Below are 17,037 nucleotides of genomic sequence, written 5' to 3'. Positions count from 1 at the left end.
GAACCACTCCAGTGTTCTTGCTTGAGAATCCCATGGACAGAGGAGCCTGGCGGGCTATAGTCCACAGGGTCACAAAGAGTTGGACCCAACTTGAAGCAACTTAGCGTGAACACACATCCATTAAAAATAGAGAAGGAAAAAGGAGCAATAAACATATCTTTGATATATTGCCTTCTATTTATGTGTACATGTGTGTGTATGTATTTTTGTTTCCCTGTTAATATATGAAAACTGGAATATGAATGATAGCTTCATTTTGCTTTAAACAAGTAAATATATTATGTGGTTTATACCAGGCTGAATTTATACAAATTTGTATTTGTATTGGGATATATCAGTGGTGACTGGTGAAATATTGAAAAAAGTCTTAAGTATACATATACCATTTCATAGTGGTTAAAATATGAACTATGAAATAAAAATATGATTATCTTCTTAATTTTGATTATTAACTAAATTAATATAACTTTTACTTATCTAATAAAAATGAATGATTTTCTCTTACTTTAAAAGAAACATCATTTTTTTGCAAAGAGATTTCAGACTATGACTAAAGAAAATAGCAAAAAAAATCTATCTACAAGTTTTTAAATAATTTATGCCTTATTTTTTCAAACATAAAGTATTTTATTTTCCACTCTTATATTTGGTTACTTAGAAACCTACCTGTGATCAGCAAGTCTTTTGGTGCTTGCTCCTGGTAACTGAACAACATACGCAAATCACATTTAATTTTTCAGAGTGACATTTGGGAGTAAATCTCTTAAGCGTTTACCCTCATGCTATTGTATTATGCAAACATATGATTAATTAAATTTCTAGTTCTGTATTTTCCCCTGTGATTGATGAAACCACTTCAGCGATGGCCAAACTTTAGTTCTTTGAACTTGCTTCAAGTTGATCAATATTAGAAAGGTAAAATTATTTTAATATTATGATTCATTGTTACTCTAAGTCTGCACCATCTTCCACTCAAATTAGACATCTAATGAAAGTGAAACAAACTTTCTATTTAATTATTTTATGTTATCACTCATCCTGTTAAATTCTTAAATTAATACATTAATTAAAATACCCTTTGTGTTCTCTCTCCCTCTCCCAACATGGCGGCCTCAGTGAAAAAGAATAAGGGGAAGACTATCTCCCTAACAGACTTTCTGGCTGAGGATGGAGGGACTGGTGGAGGCAGCACCTATGTCCCCAAACCAGTCAGCTGGGCTGATGAAACAGACGATCTGGAAGGGGATGTTTCAACCACCTGGCATAGTAATATGATGTGTATCGGGCTCCTCCAATTGACCGTTCCATCCTGCCCACTGCTCCACGGGCTGCTCAGGAACCCAATATCGACTGGAGCCATCTTCCCAAATCTCCACCCTACACTACTTTTCTAGGGAACCTGCCCTATGACGTGACAGAAGACTCCATTAAGGAATTCTTTAGAGGATTAAATATCAGTGCAGTGCGTTTACCACGTGAACCCAGTAATCCTGAGAGGTTAAAAGGTTTTGGTTATGCTGAGTTTGAGGACCTGGATTCCTTGCTCAGTGCCCTGAGCCTCAACTAAGAGTCTCTAGGTAATAGGAGAATTCGAGTGGACGTTGCTGATCAAGCACAGGATAAAGACAGGGATGATCATTCTTTTGGCCGAGATAGAAATCGTGATTCTGACAAAACAGATACCGACTGGAGGGCCCGTCCTGCTCCAGACAGCTTTGATGACTACCCTCCTAGAAGGGGTGATGATAGCTTTGGAGACAAGTATCAAGATCGTTATGATTCAGACCAATATCGTGATGGGTATTGGGACAGTTACCGTGATGGCCCATGCCGGGACATGGATCGATACGGGCCGAGATCACTATGATGACCGAGGTGGCAGAGACTATGACAGAGGCTACGATTCCAGGATAGGCAGTGGCAGAAGAGCGTTCAGTAGCGGGTACCGTAGGGATGATGACTACAGAGGAGGCGGGGACCACTGGGAAGACAGATACGACAGACGAGATGACCGGTCCTGGAGCTCCAGAGATGATTACTCTCGACCGGTCCTGGAGCTCCAGAGATGATTACTCTCGGGATGATTATAGGCGGGATGATAGAGGTCCCCCCCAAAGACCCAAACTGAACCTAAAGCCTCGGAGTACTCCTAAGGAAGATGATTCCTCTGCTAGCACCTCCCAGTCCAGTCGGGCAGCCTCTGTCTTTGGAGGGGCAAAGCCTGTAGACACAGCTGCTAGAGAACGAGAAGTAGAACAGCAGCTACAGAAGGTACAAGAGAAACTGCAGCATCAGCTGGATGAGCCAAAACTAGAGCAACGGCCTCGGGAGAGACACCCAAGCTGGCGAAGTGAAGAAACTCAGGAACGGGAACGATCGAGGACAGGAAGTGAGTCATAACAAACTGGGACCTCAGCCACATCTGGCAGAAATGCACGAAGAAGTGAGAGTGAGAAGTCTCTAGAAAATGAAACCCCCAATAAAGAGGAAGACTGTCAGTCTCCAACTTCTAAGCCTCCCAAACCTGAACAGCCTCTAAAGGTAATGCCAGCCCCTCCACCAAAGGAGAATGCTTGGGTGAAGCGAAGTTCTAACCCTCCTGCTCGATCTCAGAGCTCAGACACAGAGCAGCAGTCCCCTACAAGTGGTGGAGGGAAAGTAGTTCCAGCTCAACCATCTGAGGAGGGATCAGCAAGGAAAGATGAAAATAAAATAGATGGGGTAAGTGCCCCAAAAGGCCAAAATGGGAACTCCAGCTGTGGTCCGGGAGATGGAGGGAACAAAGACCACTGGAAGGAGTCAGACAGGAAAGATGGCAAAAAGGATCACAACTCCAGATCTGCACCTGAGCCAAAGAAAGCTGAAGAAAATCCAGCCTCGAGGTTCAGTTCTGCAAGCAAATATGCTGCCCTCGCCATTGATGGTGAAGATGAAAATGAGCGAGATTACACTGAATAGACCTCTGCATTCTGTGCTTTCTCCTAGTCTCTCTCCACCCTGGAACATTCGAGAGCAAATCAAACCTCTATCCAGACAAGACAAAATAAAACTCACCATCTCCTGGAAAAAAAATACATTAATTAAAATAATTATTTTACTTATTATTGTTTATTCTTAATCATTTTTGATTTTGTGTGTTTATTTCAGTGTCAAACCAAAAACTAATTTACAAGACTGATGTCAAGTTTACCTCCTGTATTTTGTTTAGAAGTATTATGGTTTCCATTCTTATGTTCAAGTCTTTAACTCATTTTAAGTTGACTTTTGTGTATGGAATAAGGAGTACATTTGGCACTAGTGGTAAAGAACCTGCTTGCCAATTTCGGAGACATAAGAGATCCTCCATTGGATCCCCAGGTAGGGAAGTTCCCCTGGAGAAAGAAATGACAGCCCCCTCCAGTATTGTTGCCTGGAGAATTCCATGGATGGAGGAGCCTGTCAGGTTACAGCCCATGGTGTTGCATGACTGAGCAATGCAACACAGTTTCATTATTTTGCCTGCAGCTATCTAGTAGTCCCAGCACCATTTATTACAGAACACATTTGAATCAGTTCTAATGAGATGGATGAAACTGGAGCCCATTATACAGAGTGAAGTAAGCCAGAAAGAAACACCAATACAGTATACTAACACATATATATGGAATTTTAAAAGATGGTAAGGATAACCCTATATGCAGGACAGAAAAAGAGACACAGATGTATAGAACAGACTTTTGGACTCTGTGGGAGGAGGCGAGGGTGGGATGATCTGAGAGAATAGCACTGAAACATGTATATTATCAAGTGTGAAACAGATCGCCAGCCCAGGTTGGATACATGAGACAAGTGCTCAGGGCTGGTGCACTGTGAAGACCCAGAGGAATGGGATGGGGAGGGAAGTGGGAGCGGGGATCAGGATGGGGGACACATGTAAATCCAGAGCTGATTCATGTCAATGTATGGCAAAAACCACTACAATATTGTAAAGTAATTAGCCTTCAACTAATAAAAATAAATGAAAAAATAAAAATAAAAGACTATCTTTCCCATTGTATATTATTGGATCCATAATTGTACATTTATCAACCATGTATAAGGTGGCTTATTTTTTTCCATTGATCTATGTGTCTGCTTTGTTCCAATACCATACTTTTTTGATTACTATGTCTTTTGATTACTAGTTTGAAATCAGGAAATGTGATGCCTCCAGGTTTGTTTTGCTTACTCAAGATTACTTGCCTATTAAGCATCTTTTTTTGATTCCATGTCTCTAGAGGTTTTTTTTTTTTTTCTTGTAAAATATTGAATATGTAGCTTGTTTTGAGTGATACAGATATTCTAGCAATAATAATTATTCTGATGCATAACAATGAAATACCTTTCCATTTATTTGTGTCTTCTTCAGTTTCTTTCAGCAGTACAATGTTTCTATACTGCATCAATACAATTTAGGGGATAGTTCGTTCACCTCTTGGTTGTTTATTTTAATTATTTTTATGAGTTTTTTTGCTTAATTTCTCTTTCCAATAAATAATTGTTAAGTGTATAGAAATGCAACTGCTTTTGTATTTTTTTTTTGTATTTATTTTATACCTGAAATTTACTGAATTTATTTATTGGTTTTGTTACACTTTTGCCACCTCATGCGAAGATTTGACTCATTGGAAAAGACCCTGATGCTGGGTGGGATTGGGGCAAGAGGAGAAGGGGATGACAGAGGATGAGATGGCTGGATGGCATCACCGACTTGACAGACATGAGTTTGAGTAATCTCCAGGAGTTGGTGATGGACAGGGAGGCCTGGAGTGCTGTGATTCATGCATGGGTCACAAAGAGTCGCACACGACTGAGAGACTGAACTGAACTGAACTGATAGTGAAAAATTTAATATTTTCTATAAACTATATGATGCTACCTGCAGAGACTATTTCACTTCTTTTTCCACCTGAACGCCTTTTATTTCTTTTCTTTCCTATTTCTTCTGGCTAGGACTTTCAAGAAAACGTTAAATGCAATTTACAAGGGCTGGAGTTCTTGTCTGTTCCTCATCTTCGAAGGAAATATTTTACCGATTTCACTGTTTAATGTGATATAAGCTGAGTTAATGTGATATAAGTGATATAAGGACATATATGATATGTCTTTTATTTTTACTGAGATAGGTTCCCTCTCTAACTGGTTTGATGATAATTTTATCATGATTTTTTTTTAATTTTGTCATTTGTTTTCTATATTTATTGAGATGATTATATTACTTTTTCTTATGTTTGTTAATGTGGTATATCACATTAATTGACTTGCACATTTTAAACTGTCCTTGCATGCTTGGAATAAATAACACTAGATCATAGTGTATGATCTTTATAATACAGTTTTGAATTTGTTTTTTTATATATATATTTTGTTAGAGATTTTTGCATTCATGTTCGTCAGGAATATTGACCCTTAATTTTCATTCCTTGTTGTGTTTTGTCTGGTATTGAGCCAAGGTAATGCTGGGCTCATAAAATGAGTTTGGAGGTACTACCTATGCTTCTATTTTTCTTTTCTTTTTTTTTTTTGGAAAAGTCTAAAAAGTATTAATTCTTTAAATATTAGAGTTCACCAATGAAGCCATATGGTCCTGAACTTATCTTTTGGGCAAGCTTTGGATAACTGATTAGATCTTCTTACTAGTAATTGGTCTATTCAGATTTTCTATTTTTTCATCATTCAGGGTTTGTAGATTGTTATGCTCTAGGAATTTAACAATTTCTTCTAAGTCATTTGATTTTTTTCGGGGGGAGGAGTTGTATATTGTTCATAGTAGCTTCTTATGATCCTTCGTTTTTGTGTAGCATCAAGGGTCATATCCCTAATGCCATTTATACTATTAGTTATTTGAGACTTCTCCCTTATTCTTGGTAAATTTAGCTATTTTCCCCCTCCATTTTGTTAATAACAGAAGAACTGTACAAAAAAGATCTTCATGATCCAGTTAATAATGAAGGTGTGATCACTCACCTAGAGCCAGACATCCTGGAATGTGAAGTCAAGTGGACCTTAGGAAGCATCACTAAAAACAAAGCTAGTGGAGGTGATGGAATTCCAGCTGAGTTATTTCAAATGCTAAAAGATGATGCTGTGAAAGTGTTGCACTCAATAAGCCAGCAAATTTGGAAAACTCAGCAGTGGACAAAAGACTGGAAAAGGATGCCAAAGACTGCTCAAACTACCGCACAATTGCACTCATCTCACATGCTACTAAAGTAATGCTCAAAATTCTCCAAGCCAGACTTCAGAAATATGTGAACCATGAACTTCCAGATGTTCAAACTGGTTTTAGAAAAGGTAGAGGAACCAGAGATCAAATTGCCAAAATCCAATGGATCATTGAAGAAGCAAGAGAGTTCCAGAAAAAAAAAACTCTATTTCTGCTTTATTGACTATGCCAAAGCATTTGACTGTGTTGATCACAATAAACTGTGGAAAATTCTGAAAGAGATGGGAATACCAGACCACCTGACCTGCCTCTTGAGAAACCTATATGCAGGTCAGGAAGCAACAGTTAGAACTGGACATGGAATGACAGACTAATTCCAAATAGGAAAAGGAGTACATCAAGGCTGTATATTGTCACCCTGTATATTTAACTTATACGCAGAGTACATCATGAGAAATGCTGAGCTGGATGAAGCACAAGCTGGAATCAAGATTGCCAGGAGAAATATCAATAACCTCAGATATGCAGATGGCACTACCCTTATTGGCAGAATGTGAAGAACTAAAGAGCCTCTTGATGAAAGGGAAAGAAAAGAGTGAAAAAGTTGGCTTAAAGCTCAACATTCAGAAAACTAAGATCATGGCATCTGATCCCATCACTTCTTGGGAAATAGATGGGGAAACAGTGGAAACAGTGGCTGACTTTAATTTTTGGGGCTCCAAAATCACTGCAGATAGTGATTGAAGCCATGAAATTAAAAGAGGCTTACTCCTTGGAAGGAAAGTTATGATCAACCTAGATAGCATGTTAAAAAGCAGAGACATTACTTTGCCAACAAAGGTCTGTCTAGTCAAGGGTAAAGTTTTTCCAGTAGTCATGTATGGATGTGAGAGTTGGACTATAAAGAAAGCTGAGCACAGAAGAATTGATGCTTTTGAACTGTGGTGTTGGAGAAGACTCTTGAGAGTCCCTTGGACTGCAAGGAGATCCAAGCAATCCATCCTAAAAGAGATAAGTCCAGGCTGTTCATCGGAAGGACTGATGCTGAATCTGAAACTCCAGTACTTTGGCCACCTGATGTGAAGAGCTGACTCATTTGAAAATACCCTGATGCTGGGAAAGATTGAGGGCAGGAGAAGGGGACAACAGAGGATGAGATGGTTGGATGGCATCACCGACTGGATGGACATGGGTTTGGGTGGACTCCAGGAGTTGGTGATGGACAGGGAGGCCTGGCGTGCCTGGCGTGACTCATGGGGTCACAAAGAGTCGTATACAACTGAGCGACTGAACTGAACTGAAGTGAAAAGTACAGCTTTTATGGTGATTGCCTTTTTCTATTTCATATGTTTTAACTCTGATCTTTCTTATTTCTTTTCTGTTACTAACTTTGGACAGCATGTTTTGCTTTCCTAATTCCTTGGGGGTATAAAAGTAGCTCTAGGGTTTTTGTTTTGTTTTTGTTTTTTTTTTCCCTTAATGTAAGAATTTTTTCCACACAAATTTTCCTCTTAAAACTGTGTTTGTTGTAGCTTGTTATTGTCCTCTAATTTTTGGCATGACATTCTTCTATTTCCATTTGTCTCTATATATTTTTTTAAATTATTTTTTATTTCTTCTCTGAACTCCTGGTTGTTCAGGGATATGTTTAATCTCCATACATTTGCAAATTTTTAAACTTATTTCTCTAATTGAATTATAGTTTTATACTGTTGTGGCTGGAATAATGTTTGATATGGTTTCAATTTCCTGTGACATTCTTGAATGAAAGTCTTATTGTCTGTCAGAGTAAGATGATCTGGAGACGTGTTGACCCTTAAAGAGTTGGTCACTCAGTCATGTCAGACTCTTTGTGACCTCATGGACTGTAACCCAGAAGGATCCTCTGTCCACAGAATTCTCCAGGCAAGACTACTGAAGTGGGTAGTCATCCCTTCTCCAGGGGATCTTCATGATCCAGGGATTGAACCCAAGTCTCCCATATTCCAGGCAGATTCTCTACCATATCCCTAGAATAGTCATAAGAGCTGAGGTACATCTATGTGTACAAATTCCTTCCAGGGAGATACTGGTAAATTGGGATGAGAGGTCCACAGATGATTGAATACATCTATTTTAATTTTATAATCCCACTTATAGGGATTAAAATATTCTTGCCTTTATTTCACATCTGCTAGATCTCATAATAACAGCCAGTATGTAGATCGAATGTATCGAATGATGCTCTGATACAGGGCGGTCATAAGGAGAGAGATTACCTAACCAGATTACACATGCATATTCTCCAAATTAGCAACAATCCACCAACACTCCATTTTTCTTGGACAATATATCTCAAAAAATTATTTCTACCATGTTTCTGCTCATAAATAACAGTTCTAAAATATTGTGTGTAAATTGAAGAAACATAGTACAGGTGAAAACCTCTGCAGTATTTTAATTCTGAAACATTTTTGCACAAAGACACTTTACAACGATAGCTAGAAAATCTAAGAAACAGTGGTGTTTAACTGTAATAAACAATAAAACAGTGTAAAACAATAAAAACAGTGTAACAACTGTAATAAATAAGTACATGAATTTTACATGCTTCTTCAAAAAATATGTGCTGTTTAGACATGCTGATTCAGTGCTTTAGCATCAGATTCTAGAGCAGAAACCAACAAAATATATACGTATTAAGAATGTATACAGATGAATGCTCTTTGCTTCTAGTGTGATATGTATTTTCTTTCTAGATCAGCACCCTAGTATTCCAACCATTTTATATTCTTTCTTAAAATTTATTATATATATATATATATATATATATATATATGCTGCCCATATATTCAAGCCACATACAATATCTTCAGTTAATTTTGATTTTGTTAATTATTGATGTCTAATAAACACTCACAAATGTTATCTACTCTTTATTCCTTCCTTTTTATTTACTTCTTCCTCTCTCTCTCTCTCTTTCTCCATTTGTTTCCCAAACATTAGTTACGTTCTTTGGATAATACAGATGGAATGCAGAATCCTTGGGCAAAGATTGCTCACAATCTCACACTGTAGGCCATGATTTCACAAGCAAGATGGTATTATACCTAGAATGACTAAAGAAAATGGTTGTCTGTGAACTATGAAAAGGAGCATTTAATCAGAAACTAGAAGGGGAGGAGTTGAGAGCTAATTATTAAAGAAAACTATGTAATTTACCAAGGCACTTTAAATTGCTTTCAATTTTTGATTTCTTAATTCTAAAAAGGTTTGTGTAAGTGTGTGTCTGTGTATTCAGTCGCATCTGACTCTTTGTGACGCCAGAGACCACAGTCTACCAGGCTCCTCTGTACATGAAATTTTCCAAACAAGTATACTGGAGCAAGTTGCCATTTCCTACTCCAGCAGATCTACCTGACCCAAGGACTGAGTCCGAGTCTCCTGCATCTCTTGCATTGGCAAGCAGATTCTTTACTAAGCCACTGGCAATTCCCTAAAAAGGTATACAGCTGCTCTACTCATGACCTCTGTAAGTATCAAATCATCTTCCTAGAATCTTTTCCTTTTCCAAATTATTTTTGAATCTGACAATTAATATCTCCATTCAAGAAAACCTTTCTTCTGCACACTGTGTTTTGACTTTTGTTCCTAAATTTTTCACCCTGTTTTTACTTTTTTTTTTAATTAATGAAAATCTTAAACTTTACTATGAATTGTATGTGTGGTTAGTTAATAAATGTTTCTTTATTCATCTAGATTATAAGGTCTGTTTTTATACAAACTAATGGATTTTTTAAGAAATGTAAAACACTTAGAGGCAGGCAAAGAAACAGTAAATAGTTGATAAATATTAACATACTTGAAATAATAATGCTTGAATGAATGGATACACAGAAAAAAAATGACAGAATTTAAAGAGCCAGGAAGTTTTGCACAGAAAGAATTTCAGAGATAAGGTCAAGACATATAATAAAGCATGGCAAGTTTTGAAAACTGCAACCATTTCCTATGGCTGAACTTTAGTATAGATACTCATTTATTAAATAATTTGATAAAATTATATTTCTCACATATCATACCATATAATTTTGCAAAAATAATTACTATATGTGTATGCATATGTATGATATAAATATTTGAAACCATCTTTTATTTTTTAGTTTTTCTAGGGCATTTTTCACATCCTTGTTCTGTAGGCTATAAATCAGAGGGTTTAACATGGGAATCATAAGGGTGTAAAACAATGATGTCATTTTGTCTTGCTCTAAAGAGTAGATTGAACTTGGTCTGAAGTACATAAAAAGAAGAGTTCCCTGGAAAATTGCCACAGCAGTTAGGTGGGAGGCACAGGTGGAGAAAGCTTTGAACCTCCCCTCAGCAGAATGAATCTTTGAGACTGCTAGGATGATATAACAGTAAGAGACAAGAACTCCTGAAATCGAGCTCAATTCAATAACTCCAAAAACAATAAATACTGTCAATTCATTGACCTGTGTATCAGAGCAGGAAAGAAGGTAGAGTGGAGGTAAGTCACAGAAGAAGTGATTAATCTCATTTGACCCACAGAAACATAAGCTGAATGCTAATGTCGTGTGTATCAGAGCATCTATCATCCCCATCAGGTAAACCCCAGCCATGAGCAGGGAGCACACCCTGCTGGACATGCTGACTGCATAGAGCAAGGGGCTCCTGACGGTCTTGTACCAGTCATAGGCCATCACTGCCAGCAGGAGACACTCAGAATCTGCAAAGGTACAGGCAATCAAGAATTGTAGGGCACAGCCATAGAAGGGGATTGGTTTGTTCTTGGCTAAAAGGTCAACCAGCATCTTGGGTCCGACTGCTGTCGAATAGCAGAGGTCACAGAAGGAGAGGTGGCTGAGGAAAAGATACATTGGTGTTTGCAGCTGGGGATCCATTCTAATCAAAATTATCATTCCAAGATTTCCCAGAAGATTAATAAGATAAACAAGTAGTAACGTGGCAAATAAGGTCACTTTACCTCCCAGATTACTGGTACTCCCCAAGAAAATGAATTCAGTCACAGAGGAACAATTTTCTTTTTCCATTCTTTAATTTTTCTCATCTAAATTTTTGACAAGTGATCAGGAAAACTATAGATGAGCATATGGACATCTGCAAAATATCTGTAAAGAAGAACACAGTCTCTTTGCGTAAATGTCATTTTATACTCAGAAAATTACCCAATCATGTAACTACTTCTTGAAGGAACATTGTTACCTACCTCGAAAAATAAAAACAAACAAACAACAACAACAACAACAACAAAAAACCTGTAATACACATTGAAAAAGTTGTATCTAAGTCTGCATGTCATCATGATGTATATAAAATTTTATGAGTTTTTCATTTTCCTAGATTTTTGCTTTCTTATCTATGGGCATATAATTGGATTAATGTTTTATTCTATGTCCAAAATACCATAGAAGAGACACCAATGTTTGAGAGACCTGGCTGTCAGTTACAGGATTAGGCATTTTCCATCTCTAGAAGTAGTTATTTGGACCCAAGAAATTGTTACCATTGTTATGTTTCTCAAAAACAGCTCAGATGATGTTGGTCTAAAATTATTTTCTATTCATTCTAGAGCATATCAGCAACTATTCATAATGAAAATTACTATGCTACTGTTCTAGTCTAAGTTTCCTTCAGCATTTGGTAGACATGAAATAAGTATTATTGATCTTTACTATAGAAATGTGTTGTTGCTTTGCCACAGTACTCATTACCGATCTCTGCAGTGCCCTGGTGCCAGGGGATGAATCCCTTGACCAGTCAAAGAAAAATGATACAAAGAATTGAAAACAGCAGAATTTACCACATGCATTTGCATTTCTTTGATTTTAAATTGGCTTTCAAATTAAAAAAAAAAAAAACAGAAAATGGGATGAGGTATAATAAACACTTCTTATAAATATAGTCTTCTTGTGTGCATGTATTTGCATGTGTTGTGTCTGTATGTATGCACGTCTCTGTTGGTATAACAATTAGAATATTGGTGACAGACTTTCTTTAAGTGTATATTAGCGTATGATTTACATAGAATTGTTTGCACACATTGCTATGTATAGTGTGGTGTCTAAATTATTTTTAAAAAAAACAACTAAAAGGTACTTCCTCAATGACAACTAAAATATACTTCCTCAATGACAAAGAGTAAAGGCTTTCCTGTGAATCTAAATTAAAAGAAAATAATTAAACAATCATTTTATAGATACTAGAGACAGATTCTTCCAGTTCTGAGAAGAAAATATTTTTTGACCATTACGTTTATAAGTCTCTCATTTTTTTAATGGTAAGTTTTTCTCCTATATTCTTAAATCTAGAGATTCAAGAACATACCTAGAAGGATCAGGTCTTTCTGCCCTTGCTCCTGATGCCTAAAAAAATAAACAGCTAACCTTTTATTTTGCCTGGTAGCATTTGGGACTTAAATCTCTGAAGTTTCCATCTCCTGGCTCATTGTTTTCTAACATTTGGTTAATTATATTTTCTGCTCTTCATTTTCCCCTGTGAAAACAGTTTAAAAAAATGCAAAATTTGAGCTTTATTTCTTCACTATTGTCAACATATTTATCTGACAGGAAGAAACATACAGATTATGTTTATATTAAGCTGCACATTTACACGATGCATCTTACACTTTGACTAGTAAAGTAGAGATCCAGTGAATTACAAGATTTCCCCACTTAGCAATTTATATCTTCCTATCATTCATTTTGTTTCTACCTTTTTGAAATGTTCACCTTTCCCATGCCATTTAGGAATATTTCCAGTAATAAAAGGATATGAAGAAATGTCAAAGCAATGCATGAAAGGCCAAAATATTAAAAAAAAAAATCAGTACCTAAAATCAATTCTGACTGATTAATGCAAAGATTTGATTCAGTTTGTGGGGATACTTGGATTCCACTAACAACCATTAGAAATGAAAAGTGAGGGAAATGCTTATTTTATACCTGCACTATATCTTTTTAGAACAATGATTGACTCAGGTGATAAAGACTTATTATGACTCATAATTTTCTCTCTTTTTAGAGAGGCAAAAACAGGATATGTGTATTATAGAGAATTGCTGATGCATTTTAGTCCCCTTAGGCTCCCAACTCACTGCAGATGGTGACTACAGCCATGAAATTAAAAGATGCGTGCTCCTTGGAAGAAAAGTTATGACTAACCTGGACAGCATGTTAAAAAGCAGAGACATTACTTTGCCAACAAAGTTCTATCTAATCAAGGCTGTGGTTTTTCCAGTAGTCATGTGTGGATGTGAGAGTTGGATATAAAGAAAGCTGAACACTGAAGAATCGATGCTTTTGAACTGTGGTGTTGGAGAAGACTCTTGAGAGTCCTTTGGACTGCAAGGAGATCCAAGCAGTCCATTCTAAAGGAAATCAGTCGTGAATATTCATTGGAACGACTGACACTGAAACTGGAACCAGTATTTTGGCCACCTGATGCAAAGAACTGACTCATTGGAAAAGACTCTAATGATGGGAAAGACTGAAGGCCAGAGGAGAAAGAGACAACAGAGGATGAGATGGTTGGATGGCATCACTGACTCTATGGACTTGAGTTTGAGCAAGCTCTGGGAGTTGGTGATGAACAGGGAGTCCTGGCATGGTGCAGTCCATGGGGTAGCAAAGTTTCAGACATGACTGAGTGACTGAACTTAACCCCCCTTAACAATCAGTTGATTAACTCTATAGCTAATGAGTGGTGTTACCATAGGAGTTCAGACACATTATTCAAGTAGTTAACTACTAGCTTGTGGAAATGCTGAAGAGAGTGGATTTTTTACCCAGTCGGCTCAGTGGGTAAGTATCCACCCTCAGTTGAGGCGATGCAGGAGACACAGGTTCAATCCCTGGATCGGGAAGATGTCCTGGAGAAAGAAATGACAACCCACTCTAGTATTCTTACCTGGGAAATCACAAGAACAGGGAAACGTGGTGGGCTACAGTCTACAGGGTCATAAAAGAGTTGGACACAATTTATGGACTAACCAACAACAGCAAACTTCACATAGTTTTCATTTTTCTATTGTGTTGGGAAAATTTAGGATATATTTTCTGAGCAAATTTCAAATGTACAACACAGCATTGGCAATTATAGTCATCACATTGTGCATTAGATCCTCAGACACTATTCGTGTTATAGCAGAAAATCTGAACCATTTGAGCAACATCAATATCCCCTTCCCCAACTCCTCTAGCCCATGGAGGGTTCTTTGAGTTCTACTTAGGTTCTTTGAATTCGACTTTTTTAGATTCCATATAAAGGAGATTATACAGCATTTGTTTTTACTTTGTCTGACTTATTTCACTTAGCTTAATGCCTTCGAGGTTAATCCATGTTTTCAAAACTGTGAATCTAGAACGGAGCAAAATTTGCCACCCCAAAATATGGCTCTTTGGTATGACAATTATATTGAGCTGAGTAATTTGTATTGTGCCAAATACTTCTATTTTAATCAATTTACATATATTTTCTTATTAAACTCTACAATAATTTTATGACATTATGGGTATCCCCATTTTATGGTTATTCATTCATTCATTCCATGCATATTTCTTGAATGCTGACTTATTATATACAAGAGATCATTCTAGGTAATACCTAAGTGAAAAAAGGAGCAGTGTGGCAGCCATGATAGGAATCTACATGGTTTGATTGGAGGTCAGCAGGGAAGGAGCTGGTACTGGCTGCAGGGAAAGGGGTGGGGGTCAGAAAGGTACTGGACAGCAGTTTCTGTGGGCAGATGCAAATGACACAGAAAAGTTTTTTCTTGTTAACTTGCCCTTAGCTGTCTAAAATAATTTAGATAGATCTCATGTTTCAAAGAAGGAACTACTATCATAGATGGGGACTGCAGAATAATATGAACTAGGTCTCCTAGACAGGGAGAAACCTAAAAAAAAATGTTATAATTTCTCTCAATGACTCATTGTTTCTGTTCCTCAGGATACATTTGTCTACCAAACATTTGTTCCTTTCACCTCCTGGTGAATGGCTTTCCATTCCTTATTATTTTCAGACTCCTACCACTTTCTCCTTTGTCAGTTATATATGGTTAAAATGTAAAGATAAAATGAGATTATGTATACCTCCTTTTACCTGTGTTTGGAATCTCTCATGTTATGTGGATTCCATCTATGTACATAATTAAACACTTTTTTCCTCTTGTTAATCTCTTTCATATAAATTTAGTTATTAGATCTGCCAATATGCACTAGGAGGGCAAAATTAAATTGTTTCCTTCCTTAAAAATGCTTTAGTTATAAAAAGTCATGGAATTGTCCACCTTAAGACCTCTATAATTGTCAGGTCTCTGCCTGCTATCTTCCCCTATCACAACATGCATCATTTCTATTTTACACTCTAATCTCCATTTGATGAAGCCTTTATAGAAAAAAATAGATTTAGGATTTTCTTTATAGTTATTACCTATTGTTTTTACTTCATGATGATATTGAGGTTAGTATGAATTATTTGGTATTTATGTAATTAATGTTAGTTAATTAAAAAAGATAATAAGATTTATTAGTATAGAAGCCATTCAAAGTGCCATGGAACACAAAACACTTAAATGCTCAGACTTCATTTAGTAAACACATAATGCACTATAAGAACAGTGAACTGCTTGCTTGTGGGTTTGTCATATATAGCTTTAATTATGTTGAGGTATGTTCCTTCTATTCCTGCTTTCTGGAGAGGTTTAATCATAAATGGGTGTTGAATTTTGTCAAAGGCTTTCTCTGCATCTATTGAGATTATCATATGCTTTTTATCTTTCAATTTGTTAATGTGGTGTATTACATTGATTGATTTGTGGATATTAAAGAATCCTTGCATTCCTGGGATAAAGCCCACTTAGTCATGGTGTATAATTTTTTTTAATATGTTGTTGGATTCTGTTTGCTAGAATTTTGTGAAGGATTTTTGCGTCTATGTTCATCAGTGATATTGACCTGTAGTTTTCTTTTCTTGTGGCATCTTTGTCTGGTTTTGGAATTAAGGTGATGGTGGCTTCGTAGAATGAGTTTGGAAGTTTACGTGCTTCTGCAATTTTCTGGAAGAGTTTGAGTAAGACAGGTGTTAGCTCTTCTCTAAATTTTTGGTAGAATTCAGCTGTGAAGCCATCTGGTCCTGGGCTTTTGTTTGCTGGCAGATTTCTGATTACACTTTCGATTTCCTTGCTTGTGATGGCTCTGTTAAGATCTTCAATGGTGAAAAATTGAAAGCATTTCCCCTGAAATCAGGAACAAGACAAGGGTGCCCACTCTCACCACTCCTATTCAACATAGTTTTGGAAGTTTGGGCCACAGCAATCAGAGCAGAAAAAGAAGTAAAAGGAATCCAGATAGGAAAAGAAGAAGTGAAACTCTCACTGTTTGCAGATGACATGATCCTCTACATAGAAAACCCTAAAGACTCTACCAGAAAATTACTAGAGCTAATCAACAAATATAACAAAGTGGCAGGATATAAAATTAACACACAGAAATCCCTTGCATTCCTATACACTACCAATAAGAAAACAGAAAGCGAAATTAAGGAAACAATACCATTCACCATTGCAACAAAAAGAATAAAATACTTAGGAGTATATCTGCCTAAAGAAACAAAAGACCTATACATAGAAAACTATAAAACACTGATGAAAGAAATCAAACAGGACACAAACAGATGAAGAAACATACCGTGTTCATGGATTGGAAGAATCAATATTGTCAAAATTGCTTTTCTACCCAAAGCAATCTATAGATTCAATGCAATCCCTATCAAGCTACCAATGGTATTTTTCACAGAATTAGAACAAATAATTTCACAATATGTATGGAAATACA

General features: G+C 36.8%; 1 protein-coding gene and 1 pseudogene across 1 annotated transcript; one reads left to right on the top strand and one right to left on the bottom strand.

Annotated features, from left to right (window-relative positions):
- The first annotated feature begins 1,103 nt into the window (after positions 1-1,103).
- Positions 1,104-3,072, top strand: LOC122451712 (annotated as a pseudogene).
- A 6,250-nt stretch (positions 3,073-9,322) lies between these two features.
- LOC122437834 (olfactory receptor 5W2-like) lies at positions 9,323-11,235 on the bottom strand. Its single transcript, XM_043462356.1, has 2 exons — positions 10,299-11,235; positions 9,323-9,333 (listed from the first exon to the last, which is right to left on the bottom strand). Exons 1-2 carry the CDS (start codon positions 11,233-11,235, stop codon positions 9,323-9,325), a joined length of 948 nt encoding a protein of 315 aa, XP_043318291.1.
- Positions 11,236-17,037: the final 5,802 nt, after the last annotated feature.

This window comes from Cervus canadensis, chromosome 1 (genome assembly GCF_019320065.1).
Source record: "Cervus canadensis isolate Bull #8, Minnesota chromosome 1, ASM1932006v1, whole genome shotgun sequence".
NCBI lineage: Eukaryota > Metazoa > Chordata > Mammalia > Artiodactyla > Cervidae > Cervus > Cervus canadensis.
The sequence above is the reverse complement of the archived record's forward strand: the minus strand, read 5'-3'. Positions and strand labels throughout refer to the sequence as shown.